We start from the raw sequence: 26,613 nt of genomic DNA on the forward strand, positions 1-26,613 counted from the left end.
AGACTCCAAGATCTGTATTCCAGGACACTTTGGAGGACCCAGAACATCCCAAAAGTGATCCACATAGCTCATAGTGTTGCCAAAGGGTCCCAGGGACATCACTGAATATGAACCATAATCGGAAACTTGGTAGAATCGTGTTGTTACGGCGTTAGACTCCAAGATCTATATTCCAGGACACTTTGGAGGACCCAGAACGTCCAATGATGAAATGTAACTTTTTTTTGCCTGTTTCTGTTTACTCATGGAAAAAATGAACTACTGGTACCAAAATTGTAGATTAACACAGCTCAGAAAAATTCAGGCCTGAAAGGGTTAAGTTCTTTACTTTTTTAGAGTTATTTGTCTTCTGCCACAGATATTTGTTTTATATTTGTACATTTTTTACAATTGTATAGTGGCTTTTCTTGTTCAAGAAAAAATGATCAAATAAACAACCAATCAATCAAATTCAAACCTGCGAAACTGTCAAAATGTCAGTAATTTTTTTTAATAAAAAAAAGTTTTCAAATCCTACTACAGTTTATTGCATATTTAACAATTTAATTTCCCGGGCGGAAAGTGGGTTGGTTGCGATAACTTCGAACTATCTTGGCTTGTTTATTTGCATCTTGTTGTAAACTCCTCGAGTTATGACGACTTTTGAAACCGACTGCGTATCATGGAAAGTATATTCCATGATCATACTGCATTATCTACAGTTGATATTGAGCTGTTAGTGGTAGTTTTTTGGACTTAGCAAAAATTTCGAAAATTAATTTTTTTCAAAAATTTTACCCGAACATCATGAAATGATTATTTTGACTTTGTTTCAAATTTATGCTGGACTTAGCAAAATTTGCAGTCACTGACCGAATTTTCAATTTCCGATACTTAGAATAATTTTCATGAGCTGATATTTTAAAGTTTGATTTTATTTATGCTGGACTTTGAAATTTTTGCGTATATTTTTTAATTCTTTACTTTTTACAGAAAAAGCATTTGTTTGGGACTTAGAAAATGTTCGGGAGTTTGGAAACATGATAAATTATTTTGATGTTTATTTTTGCTTTGAACCAAAATTTCGGAAAAATCGACGAAATTACAGGACATTTTTGTCCGATTTTTACAAAAAACATCAGTTTGTTCCTAAAATAATGTCCCTAACAAAACTTCTTCATTGAAATTTTGAAATTCGAAAGTTGGTTTTTAATAATTATTGATATACCCCCTAGAAAAATCGTTCCGGCACTTAGAAAATTTTCGGGATCCGTATCACGACAAGATTTTTGGTAGAATTTTTTAGATTTTCAGGACTTTGCGAAATTTTTGCTCTCAGCCAGTTGAATATTTTTCAACATTTTGAAAAATTATTTTGATAAGAAACATTACCAGGCTTTTTGGAATTTTACTGTGGATTTTTGGACTTATGCAATTTTAGGAATATTTTCATAAACTGTTATTTTTAATTTAAAAAAATTGAATATAGAGACTTTAGATTTTTCGTGATTTGGAAAATTATTATGACATTTTGGCAATTCAACGCTTTCTCCACAATTTTTAATGAGTTTTAAAGTAAAATAATTTTTCAACTTTGAAAAATCTTGTTTTGATGTAAGTGCGTATATTCCTGCAATATTACTCATATTTGTGAAGAGGAAGAAGGGGGGGGGGGTCTGAATTGTGGCTGACTGAGTGAGAGGCAACCACGTTTGCCCCTATACCACGGTCCCGGCAAAATTTTACAAAAATACGTAAATACAGTGAAAATCTACATTGTTCGAGAACTTGATTTTTATAGCAATGACCGCCAAAGTTTTTGATTGCAAAATGTTTCAATTTGTCGATATCTCTGTGCTCACTTGTTCCAAGCTTGCAGGTTTTCGAATCTTGTTAGCATAAGAGAACACAGAGGCATCGAAGTGTTAGAAACATATTTTTTTGAAACAATCAAATACTACAAAAATACATAAGATACAACAAAAATAATGTACTGATCCAGAATTAGATTTTTATCGTGACGATCCCCACAATGTTTAGTTGCAAACTTTTTCATCAAGTATTAGATACGTATTACTGAAAAAAACTGAAGAGTTTTGTATTCAAGTACTATAACTAATTACAAAGCATTGTTCTAGAATGCATTTTTTATCGCGCTTTTCAAGTACTATAAATTGTTACAAAAATACGTAAATACTGAAAAAAATCAAACATTGTTCAAGAACTACATTTTTATCATGATGGCCTCCACAGTTTTTGGTTGGAAAATATTTATTAAAATGATTGCAACATGTTTCCCAAATAGTCTGAAGAATTTGATTTTTTTATACAGTTACTCAATGAGGTAGAAAAATATTTTTCAATTATTTATTATTGTGGGCTGGATTAGAGATCAAAGATATATTTCGAACAACTTATCAAACACGCAGAAAAATAAGGCAACATTTTTATTTAAATTCAATTAGTGTTTTTATTAGAATTAAGCAGTTTTGTTCAAGGATGTTACATTTGTAATTCAGAGATTTGGAGAACCTTTTAACTGAGATCAATTCATAAGCCGCAAAAAAATAATAAAGAATAAAAATTTAAATTACGAGCCATGGTTTCAACATTTTGATAAAAAAAACTGTTTTAAAATGCATTATACACCTGTCCAGTTGTTTTGCCATCATTAGTTTCCAAAATATCTAAGTATTGACGAAAATTTTATTTTTTGCGAAAAATAAATATTTTGCGGTGCTGTTCATTGGAATTTCATAAAAATTCAAAACATTTTTAAACAAGCCCAATTATGTTGAATTTGATTATCAATGCAGAAAAATGCATTTTAGATTGTTTTCAGTTGATTAGACTTCTATTTTCATGGAAATTTTGAAGTTTATTGGAAAAATATTAGTTTTGCCCCCTAATTTTTCAGAGTAATTTTGAAGGGGGGAGGGGGGGCGACATAAACTTTGAAAAATATTTGAAACGGCCTAAATTTCTTATTTTTTATCAAGAATGTTTAATTTTCTAGAAATTCTTGAGTTTTTAGAATTTAATATATAATTTTTAATTTCTTGATTTCTTCAAGCTTCTTAAACTTAAATTTCATTATTTAATTTTTTTGTTTCTTGCATTTTTCAAAATTTTACTTTGAAGCTTCCTAATTTTATTGGATTTCATTGAAATTCTATTTTTTATTCATTTTATTAAATTACTTTATGTTGAAATTTCCTGAATTTCTTGGATATCTAAATTGGTTTTGAAATGTATCATTTATTTTGAAGTTTATTGAAGTTTATTGGAAAAATATTAGTTTTGCCCCCTAATTTTTCAGAGTAATTTTGAAGGGGGGAGGGGGGGCGACATAAACTTTGAAAAATATTTGAAACGGCCTAAATTTCTTATTTTTTATCAAGAATGTTTAATTTTCTAGAAATTCTTGAGTTTTTAGAATTTAATATATAATTTTTAATTTCTTGATTTCTTCAAGCTTCTTAAACTTAAATTTCATTATTTAATTTTTTTGTTTCTTGCATTTTTCAAAATTTTACTTTGAAGCTTCCTAATTTTATTGGATTTCATTGAAATTCTATTTTTTATTCATTTTATTAAATTACTTTATGTTGAAATTTCCTGAATTTCTTGGATATCTAAATTGGTTTTGAAATGTATCATTTATTTGTTTATATTTTTTTTTATTATTAGAAATATTAGAACTAAAAAAAAATAATTCCTCTTTATAATGTACGCTTGAATTACCTTTTTTATTGCTAAAATTTTCTTGAATTTTTTAGGTTAATTTTTTTAATATCATGAGTTTTATGAATTACCTGTATTTTATGATATATTTAATTTTCTCAAATTTCGTCAATTCCTTGAAATGTCCTTAAATTTCATTAAATTATTTATATTTCTTGATTATTTCAATTTCTTCAATATATAAGCAAATAATTTTTTTTTTCATGAAACTGATTTTTTTATGAAAATAGAGCACTAATCAACACAAAACAATCTAAAATGCCCTTTCTGCATTGATTATCATATTTAGCTTGTTTGAGCTCGTTTAAAAATATGTTGAACTTTTATGAAATTACAATGTTCAGCACCGCAAAAACTTTTTTTTCTTTCAAGAATAAAATTTTCGTCAATGCTTAGATATTTTGGGAACATATGATTGCAAAATAACTTGACAGGTGTTCAATGCATTTTAAAACACTTTTTTCATTTTTTAAATGCAAAAAATTTACCCCCCCCCCCCCCTCTCGACTTTGTTCAGAGTCGAAAGACATAAGTTTCAAAAAATAATTGCTTCTGCCTAATTATAATTTATCCAATTTTACTAAATGATTCGAATTTCATAAATATTTCAAACTATAAATATTTTTCAATTTCAACAATTTCTCATAAATTTCTCATTCAATTTCTAGATTTTCTAGATGTTCTTAAATTTGAAAAGGGGCAAAAAATATTATTTCTAAAAAGTTCAAATTTGTAATGGAATTTCAAGTGAAATCAAATGAAATCAATTTAATATACATTCTCCTGCGTTTAGAATAATTGTTGGCATGCTAGGATTAATTAAAAAATCTTTGGAATTTTGTTAAATTTTCAATGTACAAAAAGAAAAAAAGCTTTTATTTTAACAATTAGGTTGTTTTCGTCAAATCATACATTTTTGGATGACTAATGATTGCATATCCACTGTTCGGGTGTATAATGCCATTTCCAATGGTTGTTTCATTGAAATGTTGAAATTCAATATCTGATAGTAAATAGCTTATGGAAAGTGACCAAGCATGTTTCTATCAGAACATTTGCAATAATTTAGACGGAATTCATTTTGAGTCTTTAACCATCCAAACATACAAAAATTTCCCCAATTATCATTTTATATACATAGTTTGAAGATAAACTATCTTTTTCCCACCAAAAATGATTCCAGATAATAATAATAAAATAAAATCCTATTATTTATTTTTATTTTTGCAAGAGCATGCAAATTACTAAAACTCATGATATACGAGATACTTTAACATTGAAACTTCACGCTTACCCGTGGATTTTGGGAATCAACAGTGCCCCCCTGAGTTATTTCAGATTTCTCGAAAAAAGAGAAATAAACGAAAAAATCTAAATAATGGCCAAAAATGTATAGGTGGCTTCCTTATGCAAAAAAGCGAAAGTATTTTGCATCAATTTTGATATCTGTCCGTTCAAAAATTGTTTGTATATATTCAAAAATCCGTATCTTGGAAAGGATGTCGTTGTTTGTTAGTTTATTTGAGGTATTTTAACTTTCTTGGTCATTTGCTGCCGATCTCTAGAAGGAATTGTTTTATTGATATAGTGTCTTGAGCAAATTTGTAAGTTATGATAAAGAGAGTTTTGAAATAATAGTAAAACTCTTAAAAAAATACATAACTTAACTATCATAAAATAATTATTTAAAAAATAAATCTGAAAACTGCATTTTTTAATATATTTTTTTTTTCATAAAAATAAATGAACAAAAGAGGCATCTGTAGAAGTGGGAAAAAGTTTATTCAAAAATGCTGATTTTCTGAAGGTGCTATATAATTTTTCTGAGTTTCCTCATAATATTTATAAAATACAAAAATATGAAAATCAAAATTTTATAATGTCGGTCGATTTTGTAAAGAATGTCATCTCAGAACTCCATTGAGTTGGTAGATGTCCTAGAGCTATTCAACAGACCATAGATCATAGATATTGACCATTGATATAAGCAGCCATTGATAAGGTTGACCTTCATCTCTGAACTCCGTAGAGTTGGTAGATGTCCTAGAACTTCTCAACAGATCATAGATCTACCCAGTGTAACTCACTGAAGCTACCTGAAGATGTTCCAACTTCACAGTTATTGATATAAGCAACCATTGATCAGGTTGACCTTCATCTCTGAACTCCATAGAGTTGGTAGATGTGCTAGAACTTCTCAACAGACCATAGATCTATTCTCTGAAGCTACCTGAAGATGTTTAAACTTCACAGTTATTGATATAAGCAACTATTGATCAGGTTGACCTTCAACTCTGAACTCCGTAGAGTTGGTAGATGTCCTATAGCTATTCAACAGGCCATAGATCTACCTAGTGTAACTCACTGAAGTTACCTGAAGATGTTCCAACTTCACAGTTATTGATATAAGCAACCATTGATCAAGTTGACCTTCATTTCTGAACTATAGAAAGTTGGTAGATGTCCTAGAACTTCTCAACAGACCATAGATCTACTCACTGAAGCTACCTGAAGATGTTCCAACTTCACAGTTATTGATCAGGTTGACCTCCATCTCTGAACTCCATAGAGTTGGTAGATGTCCTAGAACTTCTCAACAGACCATAGATCTACTCAGTGTAACTCACTGAAGTTACCTGAAGATGTTCCAACTTCACAGTTATTGATATAAGCAACCATTGATCAAGTTGACCTTCATTTCTGAACTATAGAAAGTTGGTAGATGTCCTAGAACTTCTCAACAGACCATAGATCTACTCACTGAAGCTACCTGAAGATGTTCCAACTTCACAGTTATTGATCAGGTTGACCTCCATCTCTGAACTCCATAGAGTTGGTAGATGTCCTAGAACTTCTCAACAGACCATAGATCTACTCAGTGTAACTCACTGAAGCTACCTGAAGATGTTCCAACTTCACAGTTTTTGATATAAGCAACCATTGAACAGGTTGACCTTCATCGCTGAACTCCATAGAGTTGGTAGATGTCCTAGAACTTCTCAACAGAACTCCATAGAGTTGGTAGATGTCATAGAACTTATCAACAGTTCATAGATCTACTCAGTGTAACTCACTGAAGCTACCTGAAGATGTTCCAACTTCACAGTTATTGATACAAGCAACCATTGATCAGGTTGACCTTCATTGCTGAACTCCATAGAGTTGGTAGATGTCCTAGAACTTCTCAACAGATCATAGATCTATCCAGTGTAACTCAATGAAGCTACCTGAAGATGTGCCAACTTCATAGTCATTGATATAAGCAGCTATTGATCATGTTGACCTTTATCTGTGAACTCCATAGAGTTGGTAGATGTCCTAGAACTTCTCAACAGACCATAGATCTACCCAGTGTAACTCACTGAAGCTACCTGAAGATGTTCCAACTTCACAGTTATTGATATAAGCAACCATTGATCATGTTGACCTTCATCTGTGAACTCCATAGAGTTAGTAGATGTCCTAGAACTTCTCAACAGACCATAGATCTACTCAGTGTAACTCACTGAAGCTACCTGAAGATGTTCCAACTTCACAGTTTTTGATATAAGCAACCATTGAACAGGTTGACCTTCATCGCTGAACTCCATAGAGTTGGTAGATGTCCTAGAACTTCTCAACAGAACTCCATAGAGTTGGTAGATGTCATAGAACTTCTCAACAGTTCATAGATCTACTCAGTGTAACTCACTGAAGCTACCTGAAGATGTTCCAACTTCACAGTTATTGATACAAGCAACCCTTGATCAGGTTGACCTTCATTGCTGAACTCCATAGAGTTGGTAGATGTCCTAGAACTTCTCAACAGATCATAGATCTATCCAGTGTAACTCAATGAAGCTACCTGAAGATGTGCCAACTTCATAGTCATTGATATAAGCAGCCATTGATCATGTTGACCTTCATCTGTGAACTCCATAGAGTTGGTAGATGTCCTAGAACTTCTCAACAGACCATAGATCTACCCAGTGTAACTCACTGAAGCTACCTGAAGATGTTCCAACTTCACAGTTTTTGATATAAGCAACCATTGAACAGGTTGACCTTCATCGCTGAACTCCATAGAGTTGGTAGATGTCCTAGAACTTCTCAACAGAACTTCATAGAGTTGGTAGATGTCATAGAACTTCTCAACAGTTCATAGATATACTCAGTGTAACTCACTGAAGCTACCTGAAGATATTCCAACTTCACAGTTATTGATACAAGCAACCATTGATCAGGTTGACCTTCATTGCTGAACTCCATAGAGTTGGTAGATGTCCTAGAACTTCTCAACAGATCATAGATCTATCCAGTGTAACTCAATAAAGCTATTTGAAGATGTGCCAACTTCATAGTCATTGATATAAGCAGCCATTGATCAGGTTGACCTTCATCTGTGAACTCCGTAAGTTGGTAGATATACTAGAGCTATTCAACAGACCATAGATCTACCCAGTGTAACTCACTGAAGCTACCTGAAGATGTTCCAACTTCACAGTTATTGATATAAGCAACCATTGATCATGCTGACCTTCATCTGTGAACTCCATAGAGTTGGTAGATGTCCTAGAACTTCTCAGCAGACCATAGATCTACCCACTATAATTTACTGAAGCTACCTGAAGATTTTCCAACTTCATAGTCATTGATCAAAGCAACTATTGATCAGGTTGACCTTCATCTCTGAACTCCGTAGAGTTGGTAGATGTCCTATAGCTATTCAACAGGCCATAGATCTACCCAGTGTAACTCACTGAAGCTACCTGAAGATGTTCCAACTTCATAGTTATTGAAATAAGCAACTAATGATCAGGTTGACCTTCAACTCTGAACTCCGTAGAGTTGGTAGATATCCTAGAACTTCTCAACAGACCGAAGATCAACCACCAACTAACTATAGCTTCAGAAAAAACCTACCTGAAATTTCTAAAATCATTAAAAAAATATAATGATTTAAAAAGTCTTTGAAAAATATAAAGAAAATATTCTGGCACCACTGCAAACGAACTGTCAGCACGCGAGCTTGAGAAAAAATGAGAGAGTAGAAATCTGCGCGAATTTGTTTATGTTTCAGATATTTTTTGGGGAAAAGATAACCACTCAATTATTTTACAACTAAAGTATGGCTTTATATATATCAAATTGCAGGTAATTTTCTCGACTACAAACTGTCGAGCTTAGATTTTCCATAAAGGCTTTCATTTCTTAAAAAAGTTGGGAGGAAAATAAGGCATTTTTCAACGTGTTTTAGTACCTTTTACTAAAAAGACAACCACTCAGGCTAGACTTAACCAATCAAGCTCATATTTAACCAGTAGGTGCGTAAGAATGCTGGCTACAAAATGTCGGGTCGGTTTGTTGAGAAAATGTATCGTTTTCGAGATATTTTAATTTTACTGAAAAAACTCCCAGCTGGTTCTCTTAGCCCTTAAAGCTCTATCTGCGGTGTCAATGCAAAATTTTTCGAAAATGTAGCGTTACCGTCGCAAGCCCTCGGCGTGACATTCTGTTTCTGTTGCGTAGATGCCGTGAAAACTATTTAAGCTAAAAGTTAGCCTCTGGAGGATTTAGTGTCCATCAGACTTTCATCAAAGACGGACCTAACGTTGGGAATTTTATTGCTCACACACACACACACGCAGGTGGTGCACGAACTTGAGAGGAGGTCCAAGAAGTTATTGACGGTAGCCAGAACGGTCACCGGAATACCGAAATTGTTGGGAACAATTTGGTAGGATATCGGCCACACCCGGTGTGGCCAGTGCCCTGAGGGAAGGTTCTACCGGGAGGACATTTACGGAACCATACAAATTTGGGCAATATGGGTATCAAAATTCATGGTTTTTGATACTGGTAATGAAAATGGCCATTTTGGCAGGATTGGCCACACCCGGAGTGGCTGTTGCCCTGAGGGAAGGTTCTACCGGGAGGACATTTACGGAACCATACAAATTTGGGCAATATGCACCCAGAACTGGGCATCGGCATACGAGAGGATAAAGAGCACGATTCGGTAGTAAAATGGTACTGTGTGCGGACGGAGAGGATAAATCCCGAAATTACCGAGAGTACTTTACTCATGGTTCATTTTCCAAAAAAGTTCATCTATCAAAAAAAAAGTACCGGTACCGAGATTCGAACCCAAGACCTTCGGCATATTGAACCGTGCCTTTGCCGTATGGGCCACCATGGTTCGGTGACTAAGTGGCGGTCGTTTGTCCATATAAGCCACTCATAGGATGAACTGTTCCAATGAACGAATGAACACGCGAGAGGACTATACTCTCGCAATATAGCACTTTACTCACGTTTCTTTTCGTGAGGACTATCCCCTCGTTCTTTAACTTTGGGTGTGGGTATAAAAATTCATGGTTTTTGATACTGGTAATGAAAATGGCCATTTTGGCAGGATTGGCCACACCCGGAGTGGCCATTGCCCTGAGGGAAGGTTCTACCGGGAGGACATTTACGGAACCATACAAATTTGGGCAATATGGGTATCAAAATTCATGGTTTTTGATACTGGTAATGAAAATTACCATTTTGGCAGGATTGGCCACACCCGGAGTGGCCATTCCCCTGAGGGAAGGTTCTACCGGGAGGACATTTACGGAACCATACAAATTTGGGCAATATGGGTATCAAAATTCATGGTTTTTGATACTGGTGATGAAAATGGCCATTTTGGCAGAATTGGCCACACCCGGAGCGGCCAGTGCCCTGATGGAAGGTTCTACCGGGAGGAGATTTACGGAACCATACGACTTGGGGCAATATGCGTATCAAAATTCATGGTTTTTGATACTGGTGATGAAAATGGCCATTTTGGCAGGATTGGCCACACCCGGAGTGGCCATTGCCCTGAGGGAAGGTTCTACCGGGAGGACATTTACGGAACCATACAAATTTGGGCAATATGGGTATCAAAATTCATGGTTTTTGATACTGGTAATGAAAATGGCCATTTTGGCAGGACTGACCACACCCGGAGTGGCCATTGCCCTCGGGAAGGTTCTACCGGGAGAACATTTACGGAACCATACGACTTAGGGCAATATGGGTATCAAAATTCATGGTTTTTTAGACTGGTAATGAAAATGGCCATTTTGACCGGATTGGCCACACCCGGAGTGGCCAGTGCCCTCGGGAAGGTTCTACCGGGGGGACATTAATCGAACCATACGACTTAGGGCAATATGGGTATCAAAATTCATGGTTTGGCCACTCCGGTGTGGCCAATCCAGTCAAAATGGCCATTTTCATTACCAGTTTCAAAAACCATGAATGTGGATTCCATATTGCCCCAAGTCGTATGGTTCGATTAATGTCCCCTAGAACCTTCCGAGGGCACTGGCCACTCCGGTGTGGCCAATCCAGTCAATTGCCATTTTCATTATCAGTTTCAAAACCATGAATTTTGATACCCATGCCCCAAGTCGTATGGTTCGATTAATGTCCCCCTGGTAGAACCTTCCCGAGGGCACTGGCCACTCCGGTGTGGCCAATATCCTATAAATGTGGTCCCAAGCCCATTGCCCCAAATTATTCTGGTCCGGTGACCGTCCTTACAATCTTCATAAGAACAGAATTCCTCCCAATTTAGTGCACAAACTGTGTCTTTCAATGTGTGCGTGTGTGTGTGTGTGTGAGCAATAAAATTACCACCGTGGATCCGCTTTTGTCGAAACCTCGTAAGGCACTGTTTTTTTCTGAGGCTATCTGTTAGCTTAAATAGTTCGCATGAAATGTGGCAACAGTGGTGCAACATTCTCGCGTGACAGTTCCACGTAAACAGGAGAGGAGGCAAAATTTGCACCATGTTGCCACATTTCATGCGAACTATTTAAGCTAACAGATAGCCTCAGAAAAATCAGTGCCTTACGAGGTTTCGACAAAAGCGGATCCACGGTGGTAATTTTATTGCTCACACACACACACACACATTGAAAGACACAGTTTGTGCACTAAATTGGGAGGAATTCTGTTCTTATGAAGATTGTAAGGACGGTCACCGGACCAGAATAATTTGGGGCAATGGGCTTGGGACCACATTTATAGGATATTGGCCACACCCGGAGTGGCCAGTGCCCTCGGGAAGGTTCTACCAGGGGGACATTAATCGAACCATACGACTTGGGGCAATATGGGTATCAAAATTCATGGTTTTTGAAACTGATAATGAAAATGGCAATTTTGACTGGATTGGCCACACCCGGAGTGGCCAGTGCCCTCGGGAAGGTTCTACCGGGGGGACATTAATCGAACCATACGACTTGGGGCAATATGGGTATCAAAATTCATGGTTATTGAAACTGGTAATGAAAATGGGCATTTTGACTGGATTGGCCACACCCGGAGTGGCCAGTGCCCTCGGGAAGGTTCTACCGGGGGGGCATTAATCGAACCATACGACTTGGGGCAATATGGGTATCAAAATTCATGGTTTTTTAAACTTGTATTGAAAATGGCCATTTTAACCGGATTGGCCACACCCGGAGTGGCCAGTGCCCTCGGGAAGGTTCTACCGGGGGGACATTAATCGAACTATACGACTTGGGGCAATATAGGTATCAAAATTCATGGTTTTTGAAACTGATAATGAAAATGGCCATTTTGACTGGATTGGCCACACCCGGAGTGGCCAGTGCCCTCGGGAAGGTTCTACCGGGGGGACATTAATCGAACCATACGACTTGGGGCAATATGGGAATCCACATTTATGGTTATTGAAACTGGTAATGAAAATGGCCATTTTAACCGGATTGGCCACACCCGGAGTGGCCAGTGCCCTCGGGAAGGTTCTACCGGGGGGACATTAATCGAACTATACGACTTGGGGCAATATAGGTATCAAAATTCATGGTTTTTGAAACTGATAATGAAAATGGGCATTTTGACTGGATTGGCCACACCTGGAGTGGCCAGTGCCCTCGGGAAGGTTCTACCGGGGGGACATTAATCGAACCATACGACTTGGGGCAATATGGGAATCCACATTTATGGTTTTTGAAACTGGTAATGAAAATGACAATTTTGACCGGATTGGCCACACCCGGAGTGGCAATTGCCCTCGGGAAGGTTCTACCGGGGGGACATTAATCGAACTATTCGACTTGGGGCAATATGGGTACCAAAATTCATGGTTTTTGATACTGGACATGAAAATTACCATTTTGATTGGACATTTTCCGAACCATACTTGTTTTGGCAATTTATTTCCACAGAGGTGCCAAAGATTGAATACATTTTATAGGAATAAATTATTTAGGATTTAATACATAGGCAATGTTTTAAAAATATAAAATAAAATAGAATATTTTTTAAGGAGTTTTGTACAAAGTTCTTTGTCATATTGGTCATGTAGAACATAACCACCTGCACCTTTTTATTTTTAAGCTTTAAAGTCAAATTTTAAGGTAGGCTAAAATGTTACAAAAAGACTGATGAAAAATGCAAGATGTTTTGTCGCTCCTTAAAAAATACAAAAAAAATCATTAAAACTGTTTTTTTTTTTTGAAAAGTGGTCTAAACGTCAAAATTAAAAATAAAACGATAATGGGAAACGATTATCCAGACAATTTTACATAAAAGTCTCCATATTGACCATTGTCCTATGTCCAATCCTTGGGAAGATACAGCGGTTAAAAAAATAAAATGTCGAAAAAATAGGTTGGTTTTTTGCATTTTCTATATGCAAACATGATTTTTCATTCTCGCAAATATTTTAACCGGAAAGCTCGTCCAATTCACCTCCCCCCCCCCCACCCGCGACAAACACGGACAACGAAACAAAGAGAAACGCATAAAGTAACTTTTTCAAAACTTTTTTCGGAAAATTGCTATAACTCGTAATGTTTATAAGTAAACCCTTAATGTTTATATATCAAAATTTTTGTACTTGTCTGCTCTACAACTTTGTTAAACATTGTTACACTCTTAAAAATAACTCTGCAAAGTTAGAAAAAAAACATGAAATTTTAAAATAAAAATTTTGTTCTGGATGGAAAAAATACCCTTCTGGGTTAAGGTGCTTTCGAAAAGAACATTAAATTTATCCTAAAATGGCAGAGTTTTTAAAGCTTTTCTAGTGTTTTTTTAATGAAAACTAGGATCTTTTGGAATTCTTAGTACACCATCAAATCGGGCGTCCAATTTTATATAAAATTCCCTTTGACACCAAATTTCTATCTCATCACCGTTTCAGGCTGCAAATTATTGAAAAATATCTCTTTTTTCGCTTTTTCAAAAATGAAAGGGTCGTACCGCCCCTCCATCACGAGATATCAGAAAACGGACCTCGGATCAGGGACAAACGTTACCCCTTTGGAAAAAGTTTTACGCAAATCGATGAAGGATCGGGGTAACTGCTGTGTGAGTTGGCGAAGAATTACCGGATAATGAAAATACTTAAAAAATTCAAAAATTTGATAATCGAATTATACTTTAATGTGATTAAAAAGCTTTTTTTTTTAATTTGATATTATAATTTTGAAAAAAATCCATCGCTTCGAATTTGACAGATCTCCCTCAAAAAAAATTGGTATTGCTGTTCCCAGCAGTCAACTAAAAAAATTGCATCTAAAAAGTCTATTCCAAAAACAACAAGGCACGGTATTTCACTTTGGATTTCCAGAAAATGTTGACTCAATTCGAAAACACCTGCTGACACTGCGAAATTCCATAACCTAGTCACGGCGTAACTCTACCAAAAATCCCGGCCCCAAAACGTGTAACTGTTGCATTGTGCCGTGGCATCGCGTCGTTGTTGTTGCGAAATTCAAATTGTAATTGATTTCCCAGGTCAACCCCAAACTCAATCTGACGGCGGCGGCGGCGGCACCGTCGGCAGCTCTATCCCACCAAATTTATCGTTTCTCTAATGGATGGCGATTGAGGGGTTTGCATGTTGCATTATTCATAACCGGGCCTTTAGGCCGCACAACAACGGGGCACAAAAACAAAACCAACCCCGGAGTTGAATATCCTTTCGCCAGCCGCCTTCTGGGCTGGGACTGACACGTGGGTTGGGTTGCAGTTGAGGCAGTTGAGTGTCATCAATTTTAATAATTAAATAATTTGAGCGGCGACGGCGATGGGTGGGAGAGACGGAATCCTCGGAGGACCGCTGCTGAACTCCGAAATTTACGGGCATTCCGGGGTTGAGTTTATTTATGAGTATGAAATTGAAAATACTTGTTGAATGTGTGCACGAAGCGGGTGAGTTAAGTGAGATTAATGGAGATTATTTAGTTTTTTTTTTTCATTCTGGAGTGATTTATTCATTTGGATTCTCGTGATTCCTTCTATGGTAGGTCAAAAATAGAACATTATTTGGAACATTGCGTGTTATCTAAAATACATGCAACAAGTTTGGACTCCACTTTAGGAAAAGCGTAATTTTCCTAGAAAAACAACAACAAACCAAACAATAAAAAAGAGTACCCAACAGAAGCTAGCGTGACGAGAGCGGAAATTGAAACACCTGATCAAATATTATTGATTAATTTTGGGGCTAACGAACGGTCGGGCATCGCAACTCACCCCTTTCGGGGCCAATTTCCCACGTGGGTTGTTAGTAGAGGTTATGTTTTTCTGGGGTGATGAGGAGGGGTGAAACTCGAAGACAGGTTGATGTCTGTTTTGGTTCGTTGATGTTGTTGAGCCTTATCGATCTGATGGAATCAATACACTCTGGTCTGAAGGGGATAGAGATAAGTTTATGGTTCAAGGTCCTGCCTTGGGGTACGATTTGGGTGGGGTGTGGGTGGTTGACATGGAACTGACAAACAACTTCTGACATTGTATCGATGATGAGCTCTGGTTGTGGCAGTCCGTGTTTGGATTAGGCCTAGGAGTGTAATGCTCTTTTGTTATTGAAAGCACTTAGTTGAGTAATTTGGTGCTTTAGGTAGTTCCATTAAGGTAATATTGATTTTAAATTATAAATATTTTTGAATACTTTTAGTTTAAAATATCTGTCAATGTATAACTTTTCTTGAAAAATGAAAAAAAAAAGTAATTATGCCGTGTTTACCTTAGTTTATCAAAAGCTCGTTAAAGCATTCCACAACCCGTCGTTTCCTTCTTTCAATGCCATCGCCACAATTTTGACCCACAAGCAAAGTGGGTCAACAAATTACCGCAAAACCCCTCCCACCCTGAAATGAGCTGCAATAACTCAAAATAGCCGCGTAAACACCTCTCCGCCATCATCGTAATTTCTTGACACGAAAAGTTGACTTTCCATCACCGTGGTAGAAGAAAATGCTGCACCGCAAATCCTAGAACAACAGCCCGGAAAAATGCTTTCACTCGACGTTCTCTAGACGGGAGATTCCTAACAACAGTTTTCGAGCACAAAAGGCCCGAAGAAAACCATGAAAATTTCTTTCGTGGTGCGAATAACCAACCGGGGTTGGAACATTTAGCCTCTAATGAGCCTCTTCTACTTTTGAAAAGTTTGCCGGGGTTTAGCCAAATTTTTAACTATCCTTTTTTATTTTCTTAAATAAAATCAGGGTTTAAGAAAAGAATCCTAATGCCAAATATTAATTGTGGCAAACAACAATCAAAGGCATGTTGAAAAACTATTCCTAATCACTTTTTTAAAGTGAAAAATATAAACTTTTGCGAGGATTCGACTGCACTTCCATGGAACGAGATGTCAAAGAAAACTAATCGTAAACTTGAAACAAAGCATGCGCATCCCCTGGTATTGCTACCTTCATAGATAGACGTTTTTTAAAGTTTTCAATCAAAGTTGGCTTTTTTTTTGGTCTAAATTTGGCTTTGGTAAAATTTTCAGCCGAATTGTTTCAAAATTGTCGTAATTTGTTGAAGATTTTGGATTGAAATCACTAATACTCTAAAAAACTATATTTTAACGATTTTCTTGTTGACTTCTTACTTGCCTCATTATACAGTTTTAAAATTCTTTTAATACGGAAAAATACTTACAAAATATGGTCAGATAAGCGTTCAAATAGTCCGGAACACGGAAAAATTTCAACATTTTTTTTTTGGAAAATTGACGATAACTCTAACGGGCAAATTATGGCAAGGTGTCAAAGGTGACAAGAATGTTTTAAAATTCTGAAAAATCTCAAGTGTTATCCCCTGGCTCGATTCTTTAAGTAAACATAAGTAACGTCATGATTCGAAATCCGGATGCTAAGTAGCATGTCAGTTTTGTTATAGCTGGCAAAAAAATCATGCAATTAGTTGGTAGTTTTCGATACTCTGAGATGCGATTTTTTGAAAATTAAAAGTTTTAGTGAAAAAAGTCGATTTTTCCCCGTTTTCGTCATTTTCCCATTTTTGCGCGTGGCGCGTCGAAAAACCCAGTTTTTATTTTCAAAAAACCGTATCTCAGAGTATCGAAAACATAACTTAACCATTTTTTGATATGTTATGATATGATTTGATATGATATGAGCAGTTCTCTAGGATTTCGGTCATTCGATTTTTTTTGTATTTTTTTATCCGACTGAAACTTTTTTGGTGCCTTCGGTATGCCCAAAGAAGCCATTTTGCATCATTAGTTTGTCCATATAATTTTCCATACAAATTTGGCAGCTGTCCATACAAAATGATGTATGAAAATTCAAAAATCTGTATCTTTTGAAGGAATTTTTGATCGATTTGGTGTCTTCGGCAAAGTTGTAGGTATGGATACGGACTACACTGGAAAAAATGATACACGGTAAAAAAATTTGGTGATTTTTATTTAACTTTTATCACTAAAATTTGATTTGCAAAAACACTATTTTTAATTTTTTTATTTTTATATGTTTTAGAGGACATAAAATGCCAACTTTTCAGAAATTTCCAGGTTGTGCAAAAATCATTGACCGAGTTATGAATTTTTTAATCAATACTGATTTTTTCAAAAAATCGAAATATTGGTCGCAAAATTTTTTCAACTTCATTTTTCGATGTAAAATCAAATTTGCAATCAAAAAGTACTTCAGTAAAATTTTGATAAAGTGCACCGTTTTCAAGTTAAATCCATATTTAGGTGACTTTTTTGAAAATTGTGGCAGTTTTTCATTTTTTTAAATTAGTGCACATGTTTGCACACTTTTGGAAAAAAATATTTTTGAAAAGCTGAGAAAATTCTCTATATTTTGCTTCTTCGGACTTTGTTGATACGACCTTTAGTTGCTGAGATATTGCAATGCAAAGGTTTAAAAACAGGAAAATTGATGTTTTCTAAGTCTCACCCAAACAGCCCACCATTTTTTAATGTCGATATCTCAGCAACTAATGGTCCGATTTTCAATGATAATATATGAAACATTTGTGAAATTTTTCGATCTTTTCGAAAACATTATTTTCAAAATTTTCAATTCAAGACTAACATTTCAAAAGGGCCAAACATTCAATATTACGCCCTTTTAAAATGTTAGTCTTGATTTGAAAATTTTGAAAATATTTTTTTCGAAAAGATCGGAAAATTTCACAAATGTTTCATATATTAACATTGAAAATCGGACCATTAGTTGCTGAGATATCGACATTAAAAAATGGTGGGCTGTTTGAGTGAGACAGAAAACATCAATTTTCTGTTTTTAAACCTTTGCATTGCAATATCTCAGCAACTAAAGGTCGTATCAACAAAGTCGAAGAAGCAAAATATAGAGAATTTTCTCAGCTTTTCAAAAATATTTTTTCCAAAAGTGTGCAAACATGTGCACTAATTTAAAAAAATGAAAAACTGCCACAATTTTCAAAAAAGTCACCTAAATATGGATTTAACTTGAAAACGGTGCACTTTATCAAAATTTTAATTGATTAAAAAATTCATAACTCGGTCAATGATTTTTTGCACAACCTGGAAATTTCTGAAAAGTTGGCATTTTATGTCCTCTAAAACATATAAAAAAATAAAAAAAATTAAAAATAGTGTTTTTTTGCAAATCAAATTTTAGTAATAAAAAGTTAAATAAAAAAATCACCAAATTTTTTTTTACCGTGTATCATTTTTTTCCAGTGTAGTCCGTATCCATACCTACAACTTTGCCGAAGACACCAAATCGATCAAAAAATTCCTTCAAAAGATACAGATTTTTGAATTTTCATACATCATTTTTGTATGGACAGCTGCCAAATTTGTATGGAAAATTATATGGACAAACTAATGATGCAAAATGGCTTCTTTGGGCATACCGAAGGCACCAAAAAAGTTTCAGCCGGATTAAAAAATATAAAAATTTAAATTGAAGAAAAAAGACCGATTTCGTAGAGAATTGCTCATATGTGAAATTTTCCGAGGAATCCGATAAAAATATTTTCAGACATAGGCTCTTTGGTCCCGAGACCTTGAAAGCAGCATTTTATGTTTTCATATAACCTTTTCAAATGTTAAACAAGATTTTTGAAACTTCTTGCTATTTTTTTTCCAAATAGCCAAACTAATCACCTTTCTTTTGAGTCTAGGACAGCTATTATCGAATAAAATGGTGCGGAGATATGATTTTTTGAAAAAAAAAAAAAATGGTTTTTTTCGAAAATTTCCATTTTTCGAACCACCCTAACACGGCGTAGGTCACCCTAATGGCCAAACAAAAAAATACGGGTCTAATTATTTCGGCCAAGGATCCCCCAGAAATTTTTTTAGCCCGAACGGAGAACTTTTTTTTCGAATCATGATGTTTTCGTGGGGAATTGCTGTATAAACAGTTATTTTTAAGATAATGCATGCAAAATATGTCTTTTCTAGCAATGTTTCATCAGAATTTTAAAATTAAAATGACGGACACTTGATTTTGCTTATGAATCGTACAAATTTGGACGGAAATGTTAGAGTATGGCATTTTTTAGGTCTCAAAATTGCTAGAATTCAAAGAAATCAAAACCATAAATTTCTGCATTGCTTTCACGGTGCTTCAGACGCCTATGAAATATTCCAGTGAAATGTTTCACATTTTTTATTAACTTATAATTTTATTTTATGTAACTGTTTTGGCATTAACTACAGCGTTCAAAATAACTTTAAATGAAAGTTGATGTTAGAATTCATCAAATGAGGTGTCCGGGTTTCGAAGCGTCCTGGAATTCGAATCATGACGTTAACTTCAAAATTCGATTTCAATCCTGAGATATTCAACAAAATCCGAAAAAAAAACTCTGTGCATTTTTGTCACTTTACTTATGAAAGCAGTTTCAATCTTGTCGTGCTTTTTTGTCACTCCCTGAAAATTGATGAAAGTGCGACAACTGGCCAAAGGGATTTCAGGTCAGAACGCGTTTGACGCACATACAAGTTAGACTACCGTAAACATTTGTAATTATGACTCGGGACTCCAGCAACCAACTTCAACCAAACTTCGGGACAATGTACATAATGGTCAGCCAAACAAACTAAGATTTCATCCCAAATAATCATTAGCAAATATTGAATGTACACCACTGTAGGAAACTGCTGTATAATCTTAAATTAAAAAATAGTATACAGTACTTTAAATAAAAGAAATAATTTGATAAAGTGGGAAGAAATGAGGAACAAGGAAAAATATAAAAATAAGAGATTTTTTTTTGAAAATTGTATTGTAAAAACTCTGTAGCATTTGCAAATAAATATTCAAAGTTTAAATTTACTTAATAAGGTTTAATGATACTGAGATCATGAAGATCAGTGCATTGAAAATCACCCAATAAATATTCCTTAAACAAAAAATAGAGTGTTCAAGGTATTGATTATCTCAAAATCGTATAAAATTATAAAAATAATTCATCTTACAGAACGCCAGGTAGTAATTATTCATCAGCACGACTTAGTGCTTCTAGCAGAGGCGGCGAGTGTAGCTAATTTAGGTAATCTCAAATACTCAAAACTTTAAAATTCGATATCTCTGGAACGAAACATATTCCTTTCTGTCGATAAGTGATTCTTATGTAAAATCGGACGGGGAATACGATGGTGAGGGCTGTTTTGAGATACGGCCATTTAAAGTTTTCAATTGCGCAATACAGGTTGAAAACATATTTTAATCTAAATTTGTATCAAAGAAATGGATTCTACGTCCGATTTCCTTCAAAATTGAGTCTAAGACCGACCCTCTAAGATTTGTGGTTCCTGAGTAATCGCCGTTTGAAGACAGGGGTTTCGCTCAAAAATCGCCAAAAAGTCGATTTTTTGGGAGGTTACAAAAATGGAGGGGGTGGTCCGATTTGGATGAAATTCGGGATTTTTGCATGTTTTGATAGTCTCAACAGCTCTGCCAAATTTGGGCAGAATCGGAGATGGTAATTTTCAAGTGCTGTTCCGCTTCAGATGGAATGACCCATCTGTTATATTTACTCTTCTCGTTTTTTCTTCTTATTTTGAATAACTTTTCTGTTAACGTAAGGGTTAGTGCTACCAATTCACGAACAGCATCCTTTCAATACACCGGAGAAAGGAAAACCTTGCTTCTGGAGTGCACTTTTTCGCGCTTTCATAATTTGTTGCCCCCAAGCACCTATACCGTGCCCGGCTGATGAGGGGGGCCTTGAAGAACTCTTGTTGACAACTTCAAATCCATTTTGTTTGGCGTTAAATGAGAGTGCAATTAGATTTTTTGGAGCACGTAGATTTATGATTATATAATTTGTCATAAATAGGAAAATATCAACTACTTTTAGATCTCTGTTGAAGTAATGGTAAAAATTAAAATAAGAAATCTTGAAACAATTTTTCCTTCAGTGTATTCGTTAATGTTGATGACGGCGATGGTTCCGTTACCGCGAGCCTAATGTGGAAAAGGTGCACTAATGCCTTTTGATTCCTGTTTACATGCTTCCACCCCCTTCTAATAGAACTAAACCACGTGAAAAGCTGTGAATAGACCCGAGAGCTGGATTCCGCCACGTGCATTCGACACGTGCACCGCCTGCTCTGCTCGGCGGAATGTCGTGGGTGGAATTGCACGGAAAGAAAGAGTTATTCGCAAATGAATATTTTCTGCGAAATGTTTAAAATTCAGCGTTATTCCGCTAACGGGAAAATAGAAACCTCAAGAATAGAAACCAACATCAGGATGGGGAAACTGTCTCACTTTTCCTCCTCTGTCAAACAAACCAAAGTCAGAAAGGAAAAACATTTTCCGCCAGTTGCATGCTTTCCCGAGTCGGGACTGTTGTACATAGATACGTTCATATCGACCTACATATTTTTTTTCCCTCTAGTTGCTTTTGTACGTTTTAAGGGAAAAAAGACAGAAACTCAGTGGCGCTTTTCCGACCAGTGACTGACTGTTGTTGATGTTTACCATTTGTAGAGATTGAATGGACACGGTGTTGTGAAAGGGTAGGCTCTTACAAAAGAGTACAAAGTAGTGTAAAGAACTGTTGGCAAGTTGGTACTTGACGTAATTAAAAAAAAAATCATATAAAGTTTTTTAAACAAATTTTAAAAGATTTATTAAAAAAGTAAGATAAGGTATAAACACGAAACGTTAAAGTTGTTCATAAAACAAATGCTCATTAGTTCGAATACGAAACAAATAATGTTGGATTAACAATCAAACTTATGACCAATATAGACCAACAACAATCAGCTGACCCTAGCCCAAGATTGCAACAGACGAGTTTTCCCGCCTCAAATCCACCACCCAGCACCGAACCCTTCACAAAAAACACTTAAATGTTAATTAATGTAATTTACGTTGCAACGAGTCAAGAGCTGGACGTAAAATGCAGCACAGTGTTTGCGCTGGAAAAATCCCCTCCCAGGAAGGATGTTATTTATGGCTTCCCCGTCTGGTCGTTTGGCCTGCTGGTCAAAACATGGCCCAGTTTTTTCCCTTTTTTTTCATTTTTTGCCCTCCTTTCCCACAAACCACAGGCCAATCTCACGATTGGAAACCTCACGAGAGTGCGACCCGGGGTAACCTGATGGGCAACTGTGACTGGCCAAACCAACCGGAAATGCACCGAAAAGCAGCGCACGTGGGTCGGTCTTAGGTCTGTGCGGGGGTGCATTTAATGTGTTTTTCCATTTGTGTGATGAGAACATTGGAGTATTTTTTATTGCAATGCAACGACAAAAGCCAAAATATCACGTAATTCTGAGATTTAATGAGATTATACTAGCTGTTGAAGTCACTTAGTGGAACTGTTTTGCTTTTTTTAAATAAAATATTTTTAAATTCCAAAAACCTGAGAATTTAATGGAAAATAAAACTTCCAAGAGCCCATAACTTGAAAAATGGAAATTCATCCATAATTGCAAATTTGATTTTGCATATCGTCGCCATCGTGCTAACTTGTCGTACGTGCATTTTGGGCCAAATTGAGTTAAGAACACCATTTTGTGCAGCTCACAATGCCTCACCTTTTGACCTTCACAGATCCCCAAAATTCTATTTCAATCCTGAGATATTCAACAAAAACCGAAAAAATTCCGTGCATTTTTGTCACTTTACATATGAAAGTAGTTACAATCTTGTCGTGCTATCTTGTCACTCTATGAAAATTGATGTAAGTGCGACAAAAGGCCAAAGGGATTTCAGGCCAGGAAAGTCAGGATGCGTTTGTCGCACGTACAAGCTAGACTACCGTAAACATTTGTAATTATAACTCGGGACTCCAGCAACCAACTTCAACCAAACTTCGGGACAATGCACATAATGGTGAGCCAAACAAAACGTGTTTGTTATTGTTTACATTGCGTGCTCTCGTTTTTGAATATTCAAGGTCAAACATTAAAACGCGTTTTTCTCGGAACGTCAAAATGGCGGGTGCGACAAGATAGCACGACGACGTCGATATAATGTTGCCTAGAATTTTTTAGAATTGTTTTGAATGTTTCGTTCCAAAGTCATGACCAAAAAAGCGATAAAGAAATTTTGAGAAAATGCATTTGATCATTTAATACGTAATCAACCTGAATCAACCATTAAAACTGACCTAAACGTCATCACCCAATTCAACTTTAATGTTGAAAACAAGAAAATCCTATACAAACCTTCGGATAGTTGGACTTCGGATTATATAAACATCGAAATATCGAGTCTAGACTGTAATTTATATTTTTTTCAAAAATCTTCCCAATCCCAAATTCTTACAACCCAATCCCGCCTCTAGGTGAGCTTCGAATCTCAACGAATTTTTGATCTTTAAAAAGCAAAAAATCTTGAAATCTTGAAATTTAACAAAATTGACTGTTTAGATGTTTGACTTGTTTGATGTGACTTTGCCAATGTTTTAAAAAATGTAACTTTTCTGGGGTCAAATTTGGCTGTGTTTTTGACATTTTTTACAATTCTAATGATAACGGTATCGTTGAATAGTTGAAAATGAGAAACACAAGCAAAAAAAAATTAAAAAAGTGGCTTTAAAAACATGAAAACACTAGGTAGAAAAAAGGTAATGACAAAAGTTGGTAAAATAAGCCAAATACTATCAAAACAAACATAAATTAAACACGATACATAAATGCAAATTAAAATCTAAAAATAAAACAAGAAGACTTAAAACAAGAGAAGTAAAGTTTTTCTAAGAACAAAACTTTCTCAAAATCACCTCCTGAACTCAGAAAAAAAAAACTTTCGAAGAAAATGTGTGCATAAGAGGGTTGAACTATATACAGCCATTCCACGTCAAACAGGAAGTCTCCAAATCAAAAGTGCTCCGATTTGGCTCAAATTTGGAGTGGAGGTTCTTTGGCCCAAATAAATAGACCCGTATTTTTTTGTTTGGCGATTAGGGTGTTTCTATCCGAAATAGAGTGGTCCAAAAAATTGCGTTTTCGTCGATTTTCGCAAAAACCACATTTAAAAAAAAAATCATATCTCCGGAACGGCTGAACCATTTTTGGAGCGCCACAATTCAAAAGAAAGGTTATTAGTTGGGCATTTAAGGAAAAATATGTTGAGATCCAAATAAACTAGCTGAATATTTGAAAAGGTCCTATGAAAATTTCATTTGCCGATTTCAAGGTCTCAGGACCAAAGACTTTGGATTACAAAAATTTTGGTACCCAGACATGTAAAGGTCATCGCTGAAATTTTCAAGTTATCACAGTTTTAGTGAAAAAAGTTGATTTTTACCCGTTTTCCTCATTTTCCCGTTTTTGCGCGCGGCGCGTCGAAAAACTCAGTTTTTATGTCGAAAAAATCATAACCAAAAAATCATACTTTTCGTTTGCGTCTAGGACAGCTAAAATTGGATGAAATGGCGCGGAGAAATGATTTTTAAAAAAAAAAGTGGTTTTTGCGAAAATCGACGAAAATTGCCATTTTTTGAACCACCCTAACACGGCGTAGGTCACCCTAATGGCCAAACAAAAAAATACGGGTCTAATTATTTCGACCAAGGATCCCCCAGAAAAATTTTGAGCCCGATCGGAGAACGTTTTTTTCGAATCATGCTGTTTTCGTGGGGAATTGCTGATATATATAAAAATAAAAATATCAAAAAAGATACGAAATTCTAGAGAATTAATCAAATTGTATCATTTTTCCAAAATAAAACCATGTTCGTTTTCTCCCATTTCCAGACGTTGGCGAGCAGGTGAAAGGAGCAGTTCAAAACGTGGCCAGCGAAATCGAAGGCGTCTTGGGAGGCAAAAAATCCACCAAAGAAGACTCGGATCACATGAACGACAGTGAACATCCGCAGATAAACGGCAATGACAGCTCGGAATTTAAGATCATCCCCCTCAAAGACAAGCAAGCAAGTTTGGACGAAAACATGGAAAACATGAAAAACAACATGCTTACAAAGGCGCAAAGCTTCGGCGACGAAGCGGACAAGATGGCGGACGACATCATGAAGGAAACGGAGGACCTCATCCGGGACGCGGAAACCGGAATCGCGGATTGCGCCAACGAAATGACCACCCGGATCACGTCCTCCGAGGACGGCACGATCGAAATTCTCAACTTGGAAGGTAACCAACCGCACTCACTCACTCCGACACACTCAATTGATAGCTTGACCTCTTCGCCAGAACCGGAAATCGAGCGAATACTGGACAATGACCCCAAGTGTCCGCCGACGCCGGAAGCCACCATGAACAGCTTGCTGTCCTCGTCGGACGGAGGCGCCACCGAGTCCGAGACCGCCGATTCCGCCGCGACCGTCGTCGAGGCCAAGCAGCGGGATGCAGCGTGAGTAGGGCACTAAGCAGGGCACCGATCACAGCACAAACACCCCCCACGAACAAAAATCAACAACAACAATCCTTCCCCCTTAAAATTAATACAAAACCAACATTTGCGCAAGAAAAAACGCACAAAACTCACAAAAAACACCTCCCTCATCTGGTAGCGGATGCAACACACGAAATGAACAGAAAATCAATATTCTTAAGAATTGCTGCAACATTTTTGTACAAATTTTTGAAAGCAGAAGATATTTTTAAACCCCGATTTCCTTAGAACAATTTTAAACATGCCTCTAGATAGTTTGTAAGAAACAGTTTAGCTTTTTGTAAATACAGATCATCATATCCAAATGGTTGAGTTTGTTCGGTTTTAAACTTTTTTTTTTGAACTAATATTCAACTTCTCAGTTCAGTATCACTCAACTGTCGATACATTTTGTATGACGATAACGTGAAAAGCAAGTGCAATATATTGTAAATAAAGATGAGATCATACTAATAAATCTTAATGTTGTAAATTATCTCTCTCACGATTTATTTATCTCATGATAAATCACATCCTTAGCAATGCATAGCAAATTCCTACCACACTTTTTCAGAACTTGTTCGAATATTCGTTTCTGCCGGGGTAAGTATTTTTGTCAGCTATTAAAAACTCATGCTTCAAATCCAACTATGTTTATTCTTACTTTAAAAAACGCAAGACATTAATTCGTCGTAATTGTGCTATGAGCCATTCCATGTAAACTGAGTGCTCTTATGAACTCGACCTTCGTTATCGATAGTTAAAAGAAATCTCAAGTTTTTAATGTTAC

The 26,613-nt window shown here is 35.9% G+C and overlaps 1 protein-coding gene across 3 annotated transcripts in view; it reads left to right on the forward strand.

Annotated features, from left to right (window-relative positions):
* The window catches only part of LOC6031306, a 64,167-nt gene extending 37,848 nt beyond the window's left edge, over positions 1–26,319 (forward strand). For 2 of the 3 annotated variants that reach the window (XM_038265508.1, XM_038265507.1), the window contains exon 3: positions 25,190–26,319. In XM_038265508.1, coding sequence (XP_038121436.1) covers positions 25,190–25,806 — 617 coding nt within the window. In that variant the 3' untranslated portion in view covers positions 25,807–26,319. The remainder of the gene's footprint in view (positions 1–25,189) is intronic. The other variant, XM_038265509.1, reaches the window with a different exon arrangement.
* The last annotated feature ends 294 nt before the right edge of the window (positions 26,320–26,613 follow it).

Source organism: Culex quinquefasciatus, chromosome 3, assembly GCF_015732765.1.
Source record: "Culex quinquefasciatus strain JHB chromosome 3, VPISU_Cqui_1.0_pri_paternal, whole genome shotgun sequence".
NCBI lineage: Eukaryota > Metazoa > Arthropoda > Insecta > Diptera > Culicidae > Culex > Culex quinquefasciatus.